Source organism: Pipistrellus kuhlii, unplaced genomic scaffold, assembly GCF_014108245.1.
Source record: "Pipistrellus kuhlii isolate mPipKuh1 unplaced genomic scaffold, mPipKuh1.p scaffold_m20_p_12, whole genome shotgun sequence".
Classification (NCBI taxonomy): Eukaryota; Metazoa; Chordata; class Mammalia; order Chiroptera; family Vespertilionidae; genus Pipistrellus; species Pipistrellus kuhlii.
Window position 1 is genome coordinate 30158508 of NW_023425427.1, and position 17867 is coordinate 30176374.

Sequence of the window (17867 nt, forward strand, 5' to 3'; positions counted from 1 at the left end):
GTTTTGGTCATAACAGCCCCTGACATTTTATATATTAGGACTATTCTTTTCTAAAGTCTCCAGGAGAGAATGAACATAAAATAAAAAAGTATAGAAAAAAAAAGTGATTTTAGCACTTACAATTCAATTTCAACCATGCCTTTGGAACAGCCTCTCTTCACAAAAAAGCCAACCTAAGAAATAAAAAAAAACCAAAGTGAACTGTATGATGACATTTCCAGGTCAGGAGATCTAGAAATATCATTAATATTTGTCAGATCAATATTCATTCAAAAGCTTTTTTGTAGGAAAAGCCCCTTCATTATTTCCACTCACAAAAAGCAATAATAATATTAGTTACCATTTATTGCCAGACAGCCTCTTACAAAGCTCATAAGTGGGACAGAGCAAGGATCTAAACCCAGATAATCTGGCTCCAGAACCAGTGTCCTTAGCAAACACACTCTCAGAGAGAAGAAAGCAAGCCAGTGGGAAAACAGTTTCTATAGAATAATCACAAAGAAATATATACCCAATCTCATTACCATTGGAAACTTCAAAGGAGCTGCACAGATTAAATATTATTAACAACTAATCCAATATTACTTATCCTGTTATTAGGGCATAAGTGTCACCAAGTATTTTTTTCAAAAAAAAAAAAGCAATATACAGAATAAAAAAACTTCAGTACAATGTACATAGACTATTTGAGCTAGTTTCTATATGTATATGAGCATAAGCATGAAAACAAACCCTGGGCCTAAAAATCAAAATCAAATTGGTTTTTAAATCAGACAATAATTATCTTCACAACTGAGTCACGGGAAGATGGGGGGGGGAGGGGGGGAAAAAAAAAAAAAAAAAACTTGTCTGCACTGGCCAGTGCAGCTCAGTTAGTTGGAGCATCATCTGTGCATCACATGGTCTTGGGTTTGATTCCTGGTATGGGCACATGCCCACAGTTTCTTTTATGAAATTAAGATCCTGTATATTCCTAAGAGTTTTTAACTCATAAATTACTTTGGAATTTAACTGAATACTTTTTTTTCTCCATCAATTGAGATGATCATACAGTTCTTTAAAACATGATATATTACGTTAATTTTTCTAATGTTCAATCAATCTCCCATGTGTTAAATAAATTCAATTTGGTCATAATGTATTATGCATTTTATGTATTCAATTCAGCAGGCTAAAGTTTCTCTCCCCCCCCCCCTTTTTTTTTTTTTGAGATTTTTGCCTCTATATTCATGAGTGAGACAGACTTACAATTTTTTTATTCTTTCATTGACTGATTTTTGGTACCTAGAGTCATATACTATACATAATAAATTATTGCTATTGAACTAATCCATAATTATCTGGTGCTCTAGAAAAATGCAACAGCTCATTTATTTTTTCTAGTTACGAGTCAGCTTCAGTAATTTATTTAGTTGTAGAAACCTACATATTCACTTTTTAAAAATTTAAGATCTATTGGCATAAAATTGTCAATATTCTCTTAGAATATTTTAACTCTCTGCTGCATTCTGATAATGCCCCAGTGGTAATTATCAGGGCAGTTCATGAATATTCTGGCAGTTCATGAATATTCTGGTTCTCCAAGCCCATGGTAGAATTGCTTTTGCTCATTTTTTTCTGATACAAGTTGTGGCTCTTAGCCTAGGTACGTAAATGACCACAAAGGGCCTACAAATAGCAAGGGCAAGAATTAACCTTTTGTATTTTCAAGCCACTTAAATTTGGAAGTTGTTTGGATCACGTTATATACTAACTATTACTTTTATTCATTCCTTTATATTTTGTTCTTTACCTACCCCCTCCACTTTACTTTCTCAGAAGTTACTAATTTCATTAGTCTTTTTGAAACCAGGTTTTGGTTTTGTGGTACTTATATCATTGTTCATTCTTTGATATAAGTACCACAAAACCAAAACCTGTTTTCAAAAAGGCTAATGAAATAAATTTATTAATTTTTCAATTTCCATTAAGAATTTTCTTTGACCTGTGTATTATTTTTTAATTCCAAACAAATATTTTTTAATTCCAAAAAAATTAATTATCTTATTACTGTTTCTCTCTTAATAGCATTGTGGTCAGAGAATATGGTCTGTGTGGTAAAAATTATTTGATATTTTTGATATATGCTTTATGGCTCAGTAGATGGTTTTTAGAAACGTTTTATTTGTACTTAAAAAAGAACGTACCCTTTCCAATTGAGTATAGCATTTATAACATGACCACTGATTAAAGCTTAATTGTTGATCTCTACAGGGGTACAGCATTTTATTACACTGCAGATATTGCATTTTATTATTTTTTTATACACTGAAGTTCTGTGGCAACCCTGTTTTGAACAAGTCTATCTATGCCAAAAATACTATGATTTGCTAAACACTAATATGATGGTTAGCAATAATGTATTTTTTGATTAAGGTATATACACTCGGTCTTTTACTTTTAGACATGCTATTGCACACTTACACTATAGTATAGTATAAACATAACTTTTATATATACATTGGGAAACAAAAATATCAGTGTGATATTCACTTTACTGTGATGGTTAGAAGTGAACTTACAAAATCTGTGAGCTATGCCTATATTCTTACTATTTCTTATGTCATTGATTTATTAATAGCCTTCACACTGTGATTGTGCAATCTGTTCATTTCTCACTGAGTTCTGCTGATTTAGCACCAGCTTGAGCACCAAAGGGTAATGGGTTTGATTCCTAGTCAAGGGCATATACCTGGGTTACCAGTTTGATCCCCCACCAGGGTTGGGATATGTCTCTCTCACATCAATCAACAGAACTAAGGTTCAGTTCTCAACTTGAATTCACATAACCTAGCTCCAAAACACTTAAGCAAAATCAGCAGAACTAATTCTCGCACAAGGATATTTTTTCCATTGATTTTTAGGGAGCAGGAGGAGGAGAAAAGCATCGATGTGAGAGATACATCCCAATATTTATAGTTATATTACAATAGCTATATACTAAGTGTCCAATTATGATCTTTGAACGCATAATAATCTGGCCACTCAGCGTGTGTGTGTGTGTGTGTGTGTGCGCACACGTGCGCGCATCTATATATTAGAGGCCCAGTAAATTCACGCATGGGTGGAGTCTGGCCAGCCTGCCTGCCTGCTGGTTGAACTCCTGTTTGAGGGGACAATATGCATATTAGCCTTTTATTATATAGGATATACACAGAGTGGCCCGATTATTATGCATTAAAAGATCATAATAATCTGGCCAGTGCTATTTGCATGAAAAAAAAATCCTATATTATAAAAGGTAACGTGCAAATTGACCATCACACTGTCACAAGATGACGGTACCCACAGCAGGAGGAGGGACAGCCTCTCCGTGAGCCTGCCACCCGAGTCTCCTCAGCTCCAGCGGGAGCCTCAGGTCATCCTGCACCCTCCACTGAGGCTCAGGCAAGGAGGGCCAGCCGAGGCCCAGGCAAGCCTCGGATGGCAGCTGCCCAGCCGCCCAGGGCCAGCCCAAAGCTGGCCCAAGACTCAGATAATCAGGCCAGCCAAGGCTTGCGCTACTGGCAGTGGCAGTAGCAGAGGTGTGATGGGGGCGTCACTTTCCCCTGATCGCTGAGTCACCTCCTGCCCCTGAGGACTCCCAGACTGAAAGGGGGCAGACTGGGCTGAGGGACCCCCCTCCAGTGCAAGAATTTTCATGCACTGGGCCTCTAGTGTGTGTGTGTGTGTGTCTGTGTGTGCGCACGTGTATATATTTTTAAATTTAAATATATTTTTATTGATTTCAGAGAAAGAGAGGAGAGAGAGAGAGATAGGAACATCAATGATGAGAATCACTGACCAGCCGTTTCCTGCATGTCCTCTATTGGGGATTGAGCCCGAAACCTAGGCATGTGCCCTTGACAGGAATCAAACCTGGGACCCTTCAATCTACTGAGCCAAAGCAGCTAGGGCTGCATGATTTTTTTTTTTATATATAATCTTATTTTATGTTTTTTAATAATCTTATTTTCTATATTACTGATCTTGTCTTCTACTCCATTCTGAAGACTTCTGGGTTGTTTGAGTTTTTTTTTTGTTTGTTTGTTTGTTTTGTTTTTCCTCCCCTCTCTCATTCTACTTCTTTACCTTTCTTGTTTAGAGGATTTATAAATTTCAATTGTTTTAGTGATTTACCCTAGAAATTTTAAGATGCATATTTAACTTAATAAATTCTGAAGTTAATCAATTATCTTAACTTCCCAACACCACAAATTCATAGAATATTTTAACTCCATTCTAGTTGTCCAGAAAGGGCAACAGTTTTATCTTTTTTATTGAAACTTTACAAATTAGATATTAGTGTTATTTGATGGTTTTTATATAATTTCCTCACATGTTTATCATTCCTTTGCTTACCATTTCTTCTTACATCTCAGACTTTCCTACTGGGACCATATTCCTTCTTCCTAAATTACATACTTTCAAAGTTTCTTTGTCTCATCATTCTGAAAACATATTACTACTGTGCATGATATTCTTTAATTCACTACAATGTTTCTACTTTTGTATTTCTTTTTATTTTACTGCTTGAGTTTGAGAATCCAAAATTTCAATGTTTCTGGAAAATTCTTAGTCATTTCTTCTTCAAATATTGCCTCTTTCTTAGTTTATATTATCTCTCATTGTATAGTAAAAAAAAAAATGGATTGTCATCCTTTACTTATCATTCCTCAACCTTGATTTTCTTCATTTAAGAAAAAATTTCAAGTACTTTAGTTTATAAATTCTCTTCTCAAATGTGTCTGCTTTGTTGTTTTACAAATCCATTAAGTTTCTCTCTTCAATTAATATATCTTTAAGTACTATTTAATTCTTTTTCAAATTTACCTAAATTTTTTGTTACTTATTTCTTTGTTACTCTTTTTTAAAATATATTTTTAAAATTGATTTCAGAGACAGGAAGGGAGGAGAGAAACATCAATGAAGAGAATCATCACTGCACTCCTTGCTCCCCCCTTACTGGGTATCGAGCTCACAATCAAGGCATGTGCCCTGACCAGGAATCGAACCATGACCTCATTCACAGGTTGACATTCAACACTGGCAGGGCTCCTTTATTACTCTTACAGCCTTCTTTTATTTCCTTACACTAAAGATTCCTAGTTTATGCTATCTATAAGCTTTGTAGGTTTGATTTTGTAGTCTGATATTTTTGTTAGCTTTTATTTTTGGAAATCCATTTCCTCCTATGTTTTGTGATTTTTGGTTATGAATTCATGAATTTCTTACACCTTTCTGTATGAATACTTTTGAGAATTGAAGCTATTTTCCTTAAGAGGATTTACATATGCTTCTGCCAATGCCTAGAGATAATATTAATTGACCACTCTAAACTAAAATTACAATTTATGATATTTTGGCCATATACCTAGGTTATATGAATTCTGGCCCCAAACATGTATTAAGGCCTTTGGTTAAGAATTCATTGGAAGAGTTCCTATTTTTCTCTCTACTATATTCAGAGTTAAAATGAGAAGAGTAAGCAACCCCGCTGTCCCATTCTGACAGTGTGTTTTCTGTGCTACACATAGTACTTGGCTTCTAGTTTTATCTTCTAGCCCTTCCCCACAACCTTCAGGGCTCCCTATCCCATGGATCTAATTCAAAGCTAGGCTTTAAGGTAGAAGGTAAGCAAATACCCCTAGGGAAACACTTGTAGAGCTTGCTTAAGTTTTCAGATCCATACTATTTTGTTTCTGCCTGGTAAATTACTTTACCTTTCTACAAGCCGAGCAATACATTAAAAGAAAAAAATTTTTTTACACTCATAAATGCAAGTATTGTATACTTAGAGAATTCTCTCCATTGATAGCCTAAAATATTTCTAGAAATGGTAATATCCTCCCAGCATCTCTACCTGCCAACTTCATTCTTTAAATTCAAGCATTATACTTTTGTTACACCCAAGAAACTGAAATGTAGAAATGAATTTCTTACTAAAGCAAGTCACCACTTTGAAATTTTTAAAAAAGTACTTATGTTAACTCACCTTATCAGCCCGTCCCATGAAAGCAGGTTTGCCTGCTAATCCAAGGCAAATTGCACACACAATGCTGGACTTTCCCGTTCCATTAGCTCCAATAATCATATTCAAGTGGGGTCCAGGGCACACTTCACAGATATCATATGTTCTAAATTATAAAGAGGTAAAATTACTAAGCAAAGAAGTGAAGAATATATTCTTTGCAAAAGCATTTTTTCTTGCTTTACATTATCATTTATAGTAGGGGTGTCGAACTCAATCAGAGAAGGGGCCAAAATCTAAAATCCAGCCTAAATCGCGGGCCGAATGGTTTACTGAACAGTCATAAACTGTCATTGTGATGGTAACGCAGCGGAGTGCAGTGATGACAGCGCGGTGCGGGCCACATTGCAAGGCCTGGCGGGATGGATTTGGCCCGCGGGCCTTGTGTTTGACACATGTGATTTATAGGTTTAAATTCCTTTAAAGCCAAGCAGCTAATCTTACATATTTAATGTTATTTATAGGTTGTTAATAAACTAGAGGGGAAAAAAATCTATTAATGGAAAAAAAATAAAAAAGCCAATATAAACAACAATATAAACAAACAAACCAAACAGAAAGACACAGATACAGAGAACAAACTGATGGTTGCCAGACTGAGTGTTGGGTTGGAGGTTTGGTGAAAAAGGTGAAGGGAATAAGAATACAATTGGGCCGAGACCGGTTTGGCTCAATGGATAGAGCGTCGGCTTGGGGACTGAAGGGTCCCGGGTTCGATTCCGGTCAAGGGCATGTACCTGGGTTGCGGGCATATCCCCAGCAGGGGGTGTGCAAGAGGCAGCTGATCGATGACTCACTCTCATCGATGTTTCTAACTCTCTTTCTCCCTTCCTCTCTGTACAAAATCAATTAAAAAAAAAAAAAGAATACAATTGGTAGTTACAGAACAATCATAGGGATGTCAAGTACAGAATACAGAATATAATCAATATTGTAATAACTATGTAATGGTGCCAGATGGGTACATGAAATATCGGGGACTCCTCTGTAAAGTATATGACTGTCTAACCACTATGCTATACATCTGAAACTAATCTATAATAATAAAAGCATTATATGCTAATTAGACCAGACATCCTTCCTGACAAAGCAGGGTCTACGAGGGAAGCCCAAGTCCCGAGTGTCGGTGTCAACAACTGGAGGAAAGAAAGCCTACTCTTGGACAAGTTTTGTGGCCTCTAGTAATAAAATAATACTAAATGTAATTGAAAAATAAAATTTAAAAATTAAATAAAATGAAAATATCATTAGGAAAATAGATTTCGTATGCCTGTTTCAACTATAATTTGAGTAAAGCAAAGCTTGATATTGTTTATTTTTTAACCAATTATAATACATGAAAGAATATATCAAAGCTACTGTACAAGTAATTTTTTTAAGTGTTATGTAAGAGAAGCTATGGCTCATCTGTAGACTTTACATTTCATTTGTTTTAAACTAAAATGCTTAATAGTAACTTTATATATCCCAATACTTGAAATAATCCAATCAAATTGTTTTTATTCTTATTAGAAAACTGAAGCTATATATCAACCCTATGGTTTCATTTTATTATTAATTTAAAAAAATTACATCCATTTTCCTGGAATATGCTGCCAGAGATTCACCCAAGGATGCATAGTCCATGTTTAAATAAAATTTATTCCTATGGGAGGAAACAAGAATGCATCAACACCAAGTACTTCTGTACTATTCCCTGTGCCAGAAAGCTGCATGCTGTCCAGCACTCTACCTACATATTTTGCCATAGCTGTCCCTTATTAGTGGCCAGGGACAGCTATGGCAAAATATGAAGCTAACTCTGACTCAGATATTTTCCTAGCTTATCTCTGAATATCCTGAATTAAATCTCATAAATAACATCCTGTTCCCACAACTAATTTTCCAAGAATAAATGTTTTACCTGCTACCGTGTTTCCCTGAAAATAAGACATCCTCCAAAAATAAGACCTATTTACAAGTTTCCTTCTGAGTGAAATATAAGGCATCCCCCCAAAAATAAGACACACACACCCCCCCCCAGGCTAAACATGAGACATTTGGTCCACTGATTCTGAAAGAAATGGAGTCACAAGAAATTCACCAGGAAATTCAGGAATTGGATTGTTATGATGATGTTCCAGAAGATGATGACATGATTGTCACTGAATAAATGAGTAAATTCTTGATACTGTAGGATTCACAGTTTGTCTGGTTTGTGTTGACAACTACCATACTACCCTACAGTATGCAGGTAATAAATTTCCTTTATTTTCATTTAACAATAAATGTGTACCATATTCTTCTTCATGAAAAAATAAGACATCCTTTGAAAATAAGACCTAGCGCATCTTTGGGAGCAAAAATTAATATAAGACACTGTCTTATTTTCGGGGAAACAGGGTACTAATCTACTAAATATAGTGTGGGGCAAAAGTAGGTTTACAGTTGTTCTTATGGAAAACAATACAAGAATAAACTGTGTTTTGCATACTCACAAATGTATACCTATTTTTGCCACACCCTACACATAAATAACAACCAAACACATTCAACTTGAATACAAAAAAAAGAAGAAGAAAAAAAAAAAGAATAATTCTGAAATGCCAGGTGGTAATAAAAACAAAAACAGGTAGTAAAAGAGAAGTATTTTCTGGAAAGTTTCCAACCCCACACTTCTACACAGCATCTATCTACTTTTTTTCAGATGCTTTATTCTGTTATCAGCTGTGTCTTAAAGGAACTCTTTATAATGGTTAAAGTTAAACTTTGGGTAACTTCACACGTCTGGAAAATTACCTGAGGAGGAATTTCTTAATCTCAACACACAAGCCCTATTCTTCTAACACTTGAATATTCTGCTGTGAAATCTCTTGCACAGCTCTTACTAAAATGGTATTTAAGAAAACAATAGAGACAACAGAAAAAAGCATGAGAATTTATGGTCTATACAATACACATATATATTACAAACAGAAAGAGTTGCCAAAAGCAAAACAAAGCCTTTGCATTTAAAATAATGAATTGTTCTGACTCTACATTATGTTTATTGAGAATTCCCTTTCTGTGAGTTCTCTTTCATCTCAGCTCCCCAGAAACAGCTATTGTCAAAGGCCCACCTCTTCTCAGTTTATATACTTTGCCTGGTATCCCATGTATTCTCTATGGCCTCAGAGAGCATCTAACATGCTGAAAGTCAGCTCAGATGATCTATAAATTACCACCTCAGTAACTTTACTTGGGAGACCCACAACTATCACTCAAACTTAACACATTCAAAACAAAATCCACCATCTTTGTCGTCCAAAACCTCTTTGTGATCTCTTAGTGAATGGTATCATTCAGAAACCTAGGCATTAGTTTTGAATTATCTTTTATTCTACCATTTCCTTAACCTCTATCCACAACACTCCTTCAATCACCAAATCATGCTGGTAGACATGCAAATCTGATGTCACTTGTTAAAAAAATGAAGAAAAATAAGTAGGATCCTTAATAATTTAGCTCTCTCTAGCTTCCACTTTTTCTCCTATCCTTTTCCCCTCTTTTCTAATCAGACCTCTAAGTCATATCTATGATGAATTTCAGTTTTTTTACTTATTTTAGGCTTCCTTCCTTTTCCAATGGAGCCTTTGCACATGCTGTGCCTGCTACCTATTGTAGAAATCTCGCCCTCCACTCTCAACCCCACTGACTTGGTTCACACATAGGAATCCTTCCCTTGACCATTCTTTTCTAGAACACTTTTCTCTAAGCTTCTCTCTCTCTCACTTCTTTCCTAAAATTCAGAAGTCTTTTCACTGTGAAAACAAAACCTCCCCTAGCTTTAGTTCTGTCTTTTCCAGCCAGATTTTTCCTTCTCTTCACATCTAAGTTTTACTCCCTCAACATTCATTCATTCTTCTATGATCGGCAAGAGTCTTCTTCCACTGCTCCATCAAAGGGTCAAAGATTTCCAAATTCTTAATGCATTGGGCTCTTTTTCACTCCTGTTGTCTGACTTCAGTGTAGCAGAAATTTTTGAAACACTCTTTATCCTTGGCTTCTTTGATAATACTCTCCTACAGTTCTTCTCGCACCTCCCTGAACAGTTCCTTCTCAGCCTGTGAATTCCTCTTTAGCTCACCCTTAAATGTTGGTATTCCTTTAGGACTTTTATATTTGGCCTTCTATTTTTCCTATTTATATTTCCTTTTGGGCACTCACAACTTCTGCAACTTCAACAATTACTTACATGCATGATTCCCAAATCTCTCATCTGTTCACACTTTCGTTTAAGCCTCAGTCACTTAAAATATTGTCTATGGAAGACCCCCCCAACCCCCACTCACAAGAAACTTGAAGTAACAGGATCCAAAAGGCGCTTATTATTCTCTCCGGAAGTGTTCCCAGTTCTGAATAATGCCATATTTGACCAATTAGCCAATGCTGCAATTCTCCTTTACCCTAATGTTTCCCAATTAATCTGTTGCCAGATAGTAGAGGAGAAACCAAGATGGTGGCATAGGTAAACAACTGAAATTGTTGCCGCACACAACCACTTCAAAACTACAATTTCGGTAAAATACAAAACAGACATCATCCAGAACCACAGGAAGGCTGGCTAAGTGTAAATTCTACAACTAGAAGGAAAGAGAAAAGCACACTGAGACTCAGAAGAGCTGCAAAAGTCAGAGGTACAGAAGGGCACCCGTGCGTGTGCGTGTGCGTGAAGAGGGCTGGCAACTAAGTACACAGATGGCTTTCTCAATCGAGAGGGAGACAAAAGCTCCAGACTGCTCTGAACTCCAGTTCTGGGCAAGACTCTGGAGACCAAGACTCATACGGGGAGAAAATGGACTGTCTGGCAGTGGGCGAAACTCAAGGGTGGCTTTATCTCAGATGTCTGCAGTGATTACTGTGGGATACTGAGACCCCGGGGCCTCTTAGGGCAGGGCTGACAAGAAGCCATTGCTGTCTGCTCTGTCCTAAGACTTAGCCCCATCCATGCTGAGCACAAAGGCTTTTGCAAGTCTTGTCTCATAAGGGTGTCTTCCAACACAGAAGTTTTCCCATCTTAAGACACAGCTGATCCTCATAGCCAATTGGCCTGGAGGTCAATTCCTCCCAGTGATAAAAAACAATAATCAAGGCTTAACTACAACAAGCCTGTGCACACAGCTCACAAAGGGGTGCACCAAGAGTGTCCACCTCAGGTAACTGGGGAGGCTGAGCCACTGGGCCTTATAGGACACCTAGCACACAAAGCCACTCTATCAACTAAAGGAAGCAGCCAAAATGCAGAGACAAAGAAACTTGTCACAAATTAAAGAAATGGAGGAAAGCCAACTTGATATAGAGTTCAAATCCACGGTTATAAGGTTTTTCAAGAATTTTTCTAGAGAAGGCCAATAAATTTAGTGAGTCCCTCAAGGATATGAAAAAGGACCAACTAGAAATTAAGCATACACCAACTGAAATAAAAAAATATACAGAGATCCAACAGCAGACTAGAGGATCACAAGAATCAAGTCAAAGATTTGAAATACAAAGAAGCAAAAAACACCTAATCCAAAAAGAAAAAAGAATCAAAAAATATTAAGATAGTGTAAGGAGCCTCTGGGACAACTTCAAGCATACCAACATCCGAATTATGGGCGTGCCAGAAGAAAGCAAGATACTGAAAACCTATTTGAAGAAATAATGACAGAAAACTCCCACCTGGTGAAAGAAATAGACTTACAAGTCCAGGAAGCGCAAAGAACCCCAAACAAAAGGAATCAAAAGAAGACCACACCTAGACACATAATTAAAATGCCAGGAGCAAAAGACAGAGAATATTAAAAGCAGCAAGAGAAAAACAGTTACATACAAGGGAGCACCCATACAATTGTCAGCTGATTTCTCAAAAGAAACTATGTAGGCTAGATGGGAGTAGCAAGAAATATTCAAAGTGATGAATAACAAAAATCTACAACCAAGATTACTCTACCCAGCAAAGTATCATTCAGAATAGAAAAGCAGATAAAGAGCTTCACAGATAAGAAAAAGCTAAAGGAGTTCATCACTGACAAACCAGTATTATATGAAATGCTGAAAGGTATTCTTTAAGGAAGAAGAAATGGTAAAGATAAAAATTATGAACAACATATCTATCAATAAGCGAATCTAAAAATCAAGTGAATAAAAAATCTGATGAACAGAATAAACTGGTGAATATAATAGAATCAAGGGCATAGAAAGGGAGTGGACGGACAATTCTCAAGGGGAAAGAGGTGTGGGGGTTCAGGAAGAGAGTGGACAAAAATCATACACCTATGGGTGAGGACAGTGGGGGGTAAGGTCAGAGGTGGGGTGGGAACCTGGTGGAGGGGAGCTATGGGGGGAAAAAGGAGAAACAAATGTAATAATCTGAACAATAAAGATTTATTTTTAAAAAAATCTGTTGCCAGATTCTGTCAAATTTCTTGTATTTCCACTCCTACCTCCCCAGTGCTACCCAACAAGTTCAAATCCTGATCATCTCTTGCCTTCATATTGCAAAAGTCTTCTTGCCTCCAATCTTAAAATTCATCCTTTGCACTGCTTCCAGAGTAATAATATAAATCACATACTATTTCCTAGAATGAAGCTGGAATTCCTTACCCAGTATGTAACAGACCCTGAGTATCACCTATGTAACTACTTCTGCAGTATCACCTATGTTCACATATTCACTCACATCCTATGGCTTACTAAAATACCTAAATATAACAAACTGTTGCAGGCAGTTCCTTCTATCTACAGTCCTGTTCCCATCTTTTAAGACTTTTATAACGTCCGTACAAAAAGCCCTTTCTCACGGTTGTGGAAGATAGTAACCACTTCATCCTTTGTGCCCCCATGCCATCCGGATGTGTACATTATTATGGTAGGTATTTCATTTGATGGTCTTTCCTGATCTGGATTCAAATAGTAATTCAAAGAATCGTTGCGAATAAAGAATGGGAGAGCCCTGTATACATAAAGCACCTTCTTCCATAACTAGCATGATAGATGCTTGGGGGGGGGTGTTCTGTCATTGCAATTGTTTTCCTTACACCACTCTGTACAAGCTTAAAAAAAAAAATCATTTGATCAAAAGAACTGTAAGGTGCTCTACTAACACGGTATGTGTATTTAAACATATTATTAAATTCTAAAAACGATTGTGATTAATTGTCTGGAAGAAGAGCAAGGAACCAAGGCAAAAAAAAAAAAAAAAGTGGATTTGTAAAGGTCAAGGGTCTGTTGGGAGGCCCAACAACTGAGAGTGCGGATTCATTTTCTTGTCCTTTGCAACCTCCATCCCGTACCTCCTTCACCATTTTTCATCTGCCTGGCCACTGCCACATCATCACTAATGCTCTGATTTAACTGTTGCTTCCAGGGAATCCCACGGGCCCATACTTTTTTGTGTGATTTACAGGTTATAATGTCCTCCCTCTGTAGGCCGTAACCTGCAGCGGGCAGAGATCTAATCCCTGCTACGTCCCCAGCCCGGCCTATGACGCCTTCAATAGAACGAATCAAACCAAAACAAAAACAAACGCATCACCCACCAGACACACACCGCGCACACCGACCATCACACACATCCATCTCCGCAGCCCGCGGACATGGGCGCCGGTAACCGCGGCCAGCCCGACCAGCCCGGCACAAGTCCGCCCCCCCCCCAAACCCGCGCACCCACGCGCGCACCCGCACGCAGCGTGCGCCCCCCAGGGCCGCTCGCCTTGCCCGCGGCCGCGGGCCACTCACAGGAAGTTCTCCATCAAGATGCGGACGATGGAGCCTTCCACAAAATGTCCGGACAACGACAGGGGCGGCGCCGCCGAACTCTTTTTCTTGCTCGGGACCTCCGACGAGGGATCTTTCGCAAGCGGCCTCTTGGAGGCCGGGGGCGTCGGGGTCGAGGTCTTGCCGCTCGAAGTCGCCATCCTGGCGGCTTCCCCCTTCCGCCCCCACGGCGGCTTCCGTTCCCCACGACCAAGCAGCACACACGGCGCCCTGACGTCCCGCTCCCGCGCGAACTGCGCGGCGCGCGACGCCGCCAGCGAGCCCGCCCCGCGCCTGCGCAGTCCGGCCCGGCGGCGGCCGTGGGCACGCCCCGCCCCGCCCCGCCCCGCCCGGGCCCTGGGAGCCCTAAGGTGGGGAGCGTTGGGGGGCGGCTGGAAGATTAGTGGAATTCGGCTACCGGACTTAATTTCCTGTACATGCCTGCCATTTCCAGATGGTCGATATTATTATTATTATTATTTTTTTTTTTTTCTAGAAAAAGATATCCATTTAGTGTTTTGAAAGCCCTTTCCGCGCTCCGGGGAAGCGGACCCGCGGGGGGACGGAGGGAGGCGTTTGCAGCAGGAGGACCGAGGCGGGCGATGCGAGACCGGTCTGGCTGGCGTGGATTCCGCCGGGGCTCGCAGGTCTTCGGCTCTGTCCTCTGCTCCGTGTGCTTCCGTTTGCTTCCGCTCAGGTCCCAGGGTCTTAAAACTTCCAAAGGGCTCCGCGCCCAGGGGCTGCCTTCGAGCGTCGTGCTGAGTTTCCCGCGCCCTCCCTCCGGCTCTGTGAAAACACTGCGTCGTCGCACAGAGTCTTCCTATTTATCCCCAGCTCTCGCTCCCCACGTCCTTATGAAGGCTTCTCCCTCCTCCCGAAGTTTCTAGGGATGCGGGAACGAGAATGCCCTGGCTTCCTGAGAGGGTGCTTCTAGTTAACCCCTTCATTAAAGACAAGGGGCGCTGTGATCTTCACTCCAACCCACAGTGTTTAATCAAGAGGCCTGGGCTGCCCATCGCCGGCCTTACTTTGTGGTGTGGGAGAGCAGAAAAGAGCAAGCGACTTCATTAACACTTTAAACTTCAAGGGACTGTCAAGGTAATGAAAATGTAAGACACAGACTGGGATAAAGTATTTGCAAAAGACATGTCTGGTAAAGCATTGGCATCCAGAATATATAGAGAACTCTGAAAACTTAATAATAAAGCAACAATATAATTAAAAAAGAAAAAAGAAAAGAGCAAGCGAAACAACAAAGGAAGGATAATTTCAGGCTGTGACAGGTGCTACAGGAAATGAAAACAAGACTATGATGGGGCGGGGGGGGGGGGGGGGGGGGGGGGGGTGTCAGAGGAGGAGATGGCTGAGGCCAAAAGCTAAGGATAAGGAGACAAGTGCCTAAATGAGCAAAGACTCTTACAGGCAAGGACCAAGACTAATGTGCAAGCGAGTGGGGTGTTTGAGGAACAAAGGCCACTGTGGCTGCAGTGCAGTGAACAACATTGCGTGGCACACCTGTGCCCATCATGGCGCAGCTGAATTTTATTTGAAAAGCAATGGAAAGCCCCTGGATGGGTTTAAAGCAGGAGCGGGACAGGATTTGGTTAAAGTTTTAGAGTGACTTTTCTGGTTGCTGTTTGGAGACGGTCAAGGTAGAAGAGGGTAGGCGATTTAAAAAGCTACTGCAGCCCTAGCCGATTTGGCTCAGTAGTCACAGTTTCGGCCAGCAGACCGAAGGGTCCCAGGTTGAATTGCAGTCAAGGGCCTGCTGACTTTGGTTGCAGGCTGGAGCCCCAGCCCAAGGGGCGCATGCAGAAGGCAACCAATTGATATGTGTCTCACATCCATGTCTCTCCCTCCCTTCCACTCTTTCTAAATAAATTAAATAAATAAATAAATAAATAATAATAATAATAACAACAAAATCAATGGGTAAATATTCTTGGGTGAAGATTAACAGTACTTAAATAAATAAAATAGAAAGCTATTGCAATGGAGCCCCAATGTTCCTTGTCTCTGGTCTCTCCTTTCTCCTCTCATGCAAATAGAACCTGCATTCTCTTCAAAGTTATAACCGAAGAAAAAAGAATGAGTAAAAAGCAGGTGAACTTGTGGTTATTAAAATTTTTTTTAAACACATTAAAGAATAATTTGAAAACTGTCAAATGGCAGGAAATAGTAATATTCAGTGCTTATGAAAGAGCACCATTATACTTTTGTTGAATAAGACAAAGGTCTCAGGGTCTGAGCAGTTTTTACTAGATGCTATCTTGCTATAATAGATACTAAAAGGTAGCACAGTATTTTGAAGACTCAGCTGCAACTTGGTGAGTTTGACCTGAAGTTTAGCCAGCTGAAAAAAAGAAGACATAATTACCTAAATAATACATAACAGCAATGGCTAAACCTCTGTTTTGGGAGACAGTACTTTGGATATGAATTCCCTGTCTCCTTTACTTGTTCCAAATAAATAAAACTATCTGAGGACAACTACATCTTGTCCTTGAATAGAATATCCCAGCCAGGGAACCCCTTGAGTTCAATAGCACTATTATTCCTTACATTGATAATACAAAAAAAAAAAAATTTAATTTGTTACCCGGCTTTAAGAGCCTTAGGAGAGTCAAATTCTTTGAAGAAATGATTACATCTGGGGGACTCTATCCTAATGGGAAAATAATATAGACATGAGAATTGAGGGAAGAGAACCAGTCTGATCATTTTTGCACCAGCATCATTTCTATAGTAAATCAAATGGTGCTTATAAACTTGAAATTTAAGAATGAGCCCCTGAACTTGTGATGACCCCACAAGTGCACTATGAGTTCTTGTTTAATTAGCCAGCCAGTTCTACTCTATCATCATTTAAAAAGGGAATTTTTGTTTCTAATTACAAAAGCAACGTATGCTAAATGCAGTAATTTTTAAAAACATTTTAAGTAACTATATAAATGTACTATGATTGATTTAAATCTTAAAAAAAAAAAAAAATACTGAGGCTGAAACCGGTTTGGCTCAGTGGATAGAGCGTTGGCCTGCGGACTGAAAGATCCCTGGTTCAATTCCGGTCAAGGGCATGTACCTTGGTTGTAGGCACATCCCTAGTAGGGGGTGTGCAAGAGGCAGCTGATCGATGTTTCTAACTCTATCCCTCTCTCTTCCTCTCTTAAAAAAAAATAATAAAATATATTTGTTAAAAAATACTGAGGATATTTTTTCCTTTGCTTTCTAGAGAGTGGAAGTGAGGGAGGAGTTGGGGGAAAGAGAGGAACATTGAAGTGACATGAGAAAGACACATTGATTGGTTACCTCCTGCACAACCCAGGGTGGGGAACTTGCAACCGAAGTACAGGCCCTTGAGAGGGTCAAATCCAGGACCCTTTGAGTCTTCAGGCTGTTGCTCTAACCACTGAGAAACCTGTCAGAGCAGATAATTTGGGAACACACACACACACACACACACACACACATACACACACACACAATAAAAAAACCTCACAAAGGGAATACTCATAATTCCTTTACCCAGACAAGTCAGTTTTAAGATTTTGCTGTATTTTTTGACATCTTTTTTACTTGTACATGTATGGTTTGCTCCTTTCACTAGAAAAAAAAATGATACTACACAAATTATTTATAGTATTTCTTGACCTTCTTTTCTCACTGAATATATTATGAATATCTTTACATGACATTAATTTCTATACCACAATTTTAAGTAACTATATAGATGTACCATAATTGATTTAAATTTCTTTTGTTGGGCTTTGTATAACTGGAATTTATCATGAACCAAGGATACTCTGCAGACTATAATGGCTCAGTGCTCCCTAATGTTCTTTAAAATTTCGTGCTCCCATAAAAATATGCACACTTATCTTACCACATCTGGATTCTTTAATTCCACTGATGAAAACTGTCGGCATTGCAAAGAGTGGTGGTTAAAGAGGCAGAGGGATAAGGTCTTTAGAAAGATTATAAATTAACTAGAATGTGTTGATGAGTGAGTGAGACATAATAGCTAATTCTACATTTCCTATGGTTAAAAGTCCAGTTATAAGCT

The 17867-nt window shown here is 39.0% G+C and overlaps 1 protein-coding gene across 10 annotated transcripts in view; it reads right to left on the reverse strand.

Annotated features, from left to right (window-relative positions):
- SMC5 (structural maintenance of chromosomes 5) overlaps window positions 1–14090 on the reverse strand; it is a 77795-nt gene extending 63705 nt beyond the window's left edge. For 3 of the 10 annotated variants that reach the window (XM_045580132.1, XM_036433832.2, XM_036433838.2), the window contains exons 1-3: window positions 13787–14090; window positions 6014–6155; window positions 121–173 (exon numbers count right to left, since the gene is read on the reverse strand). In XM_045580132.1, the coding sequence (XP_045436088.1) occupies window positions 121–173; window positions 6014–6155; window positions 13787–13965 (374 nt within the window). In that variant the 5' untranslated portion in view covers window positions 13966–14090. Of the gene's footprint in view, window positions 1–120; window positions 174–4357; window positions 4399–6013; window positions 6156–13786 lie in introns of those variants that run through there. The other 7 variants (XM_036433834.2, XM_036433831.2, XM_036433830.2 and 4 more) reach the window with 4 other exon arrangements.
- Between the last annotated feature and the right edge of the window lie 3777 nt (window positions 14091–17867).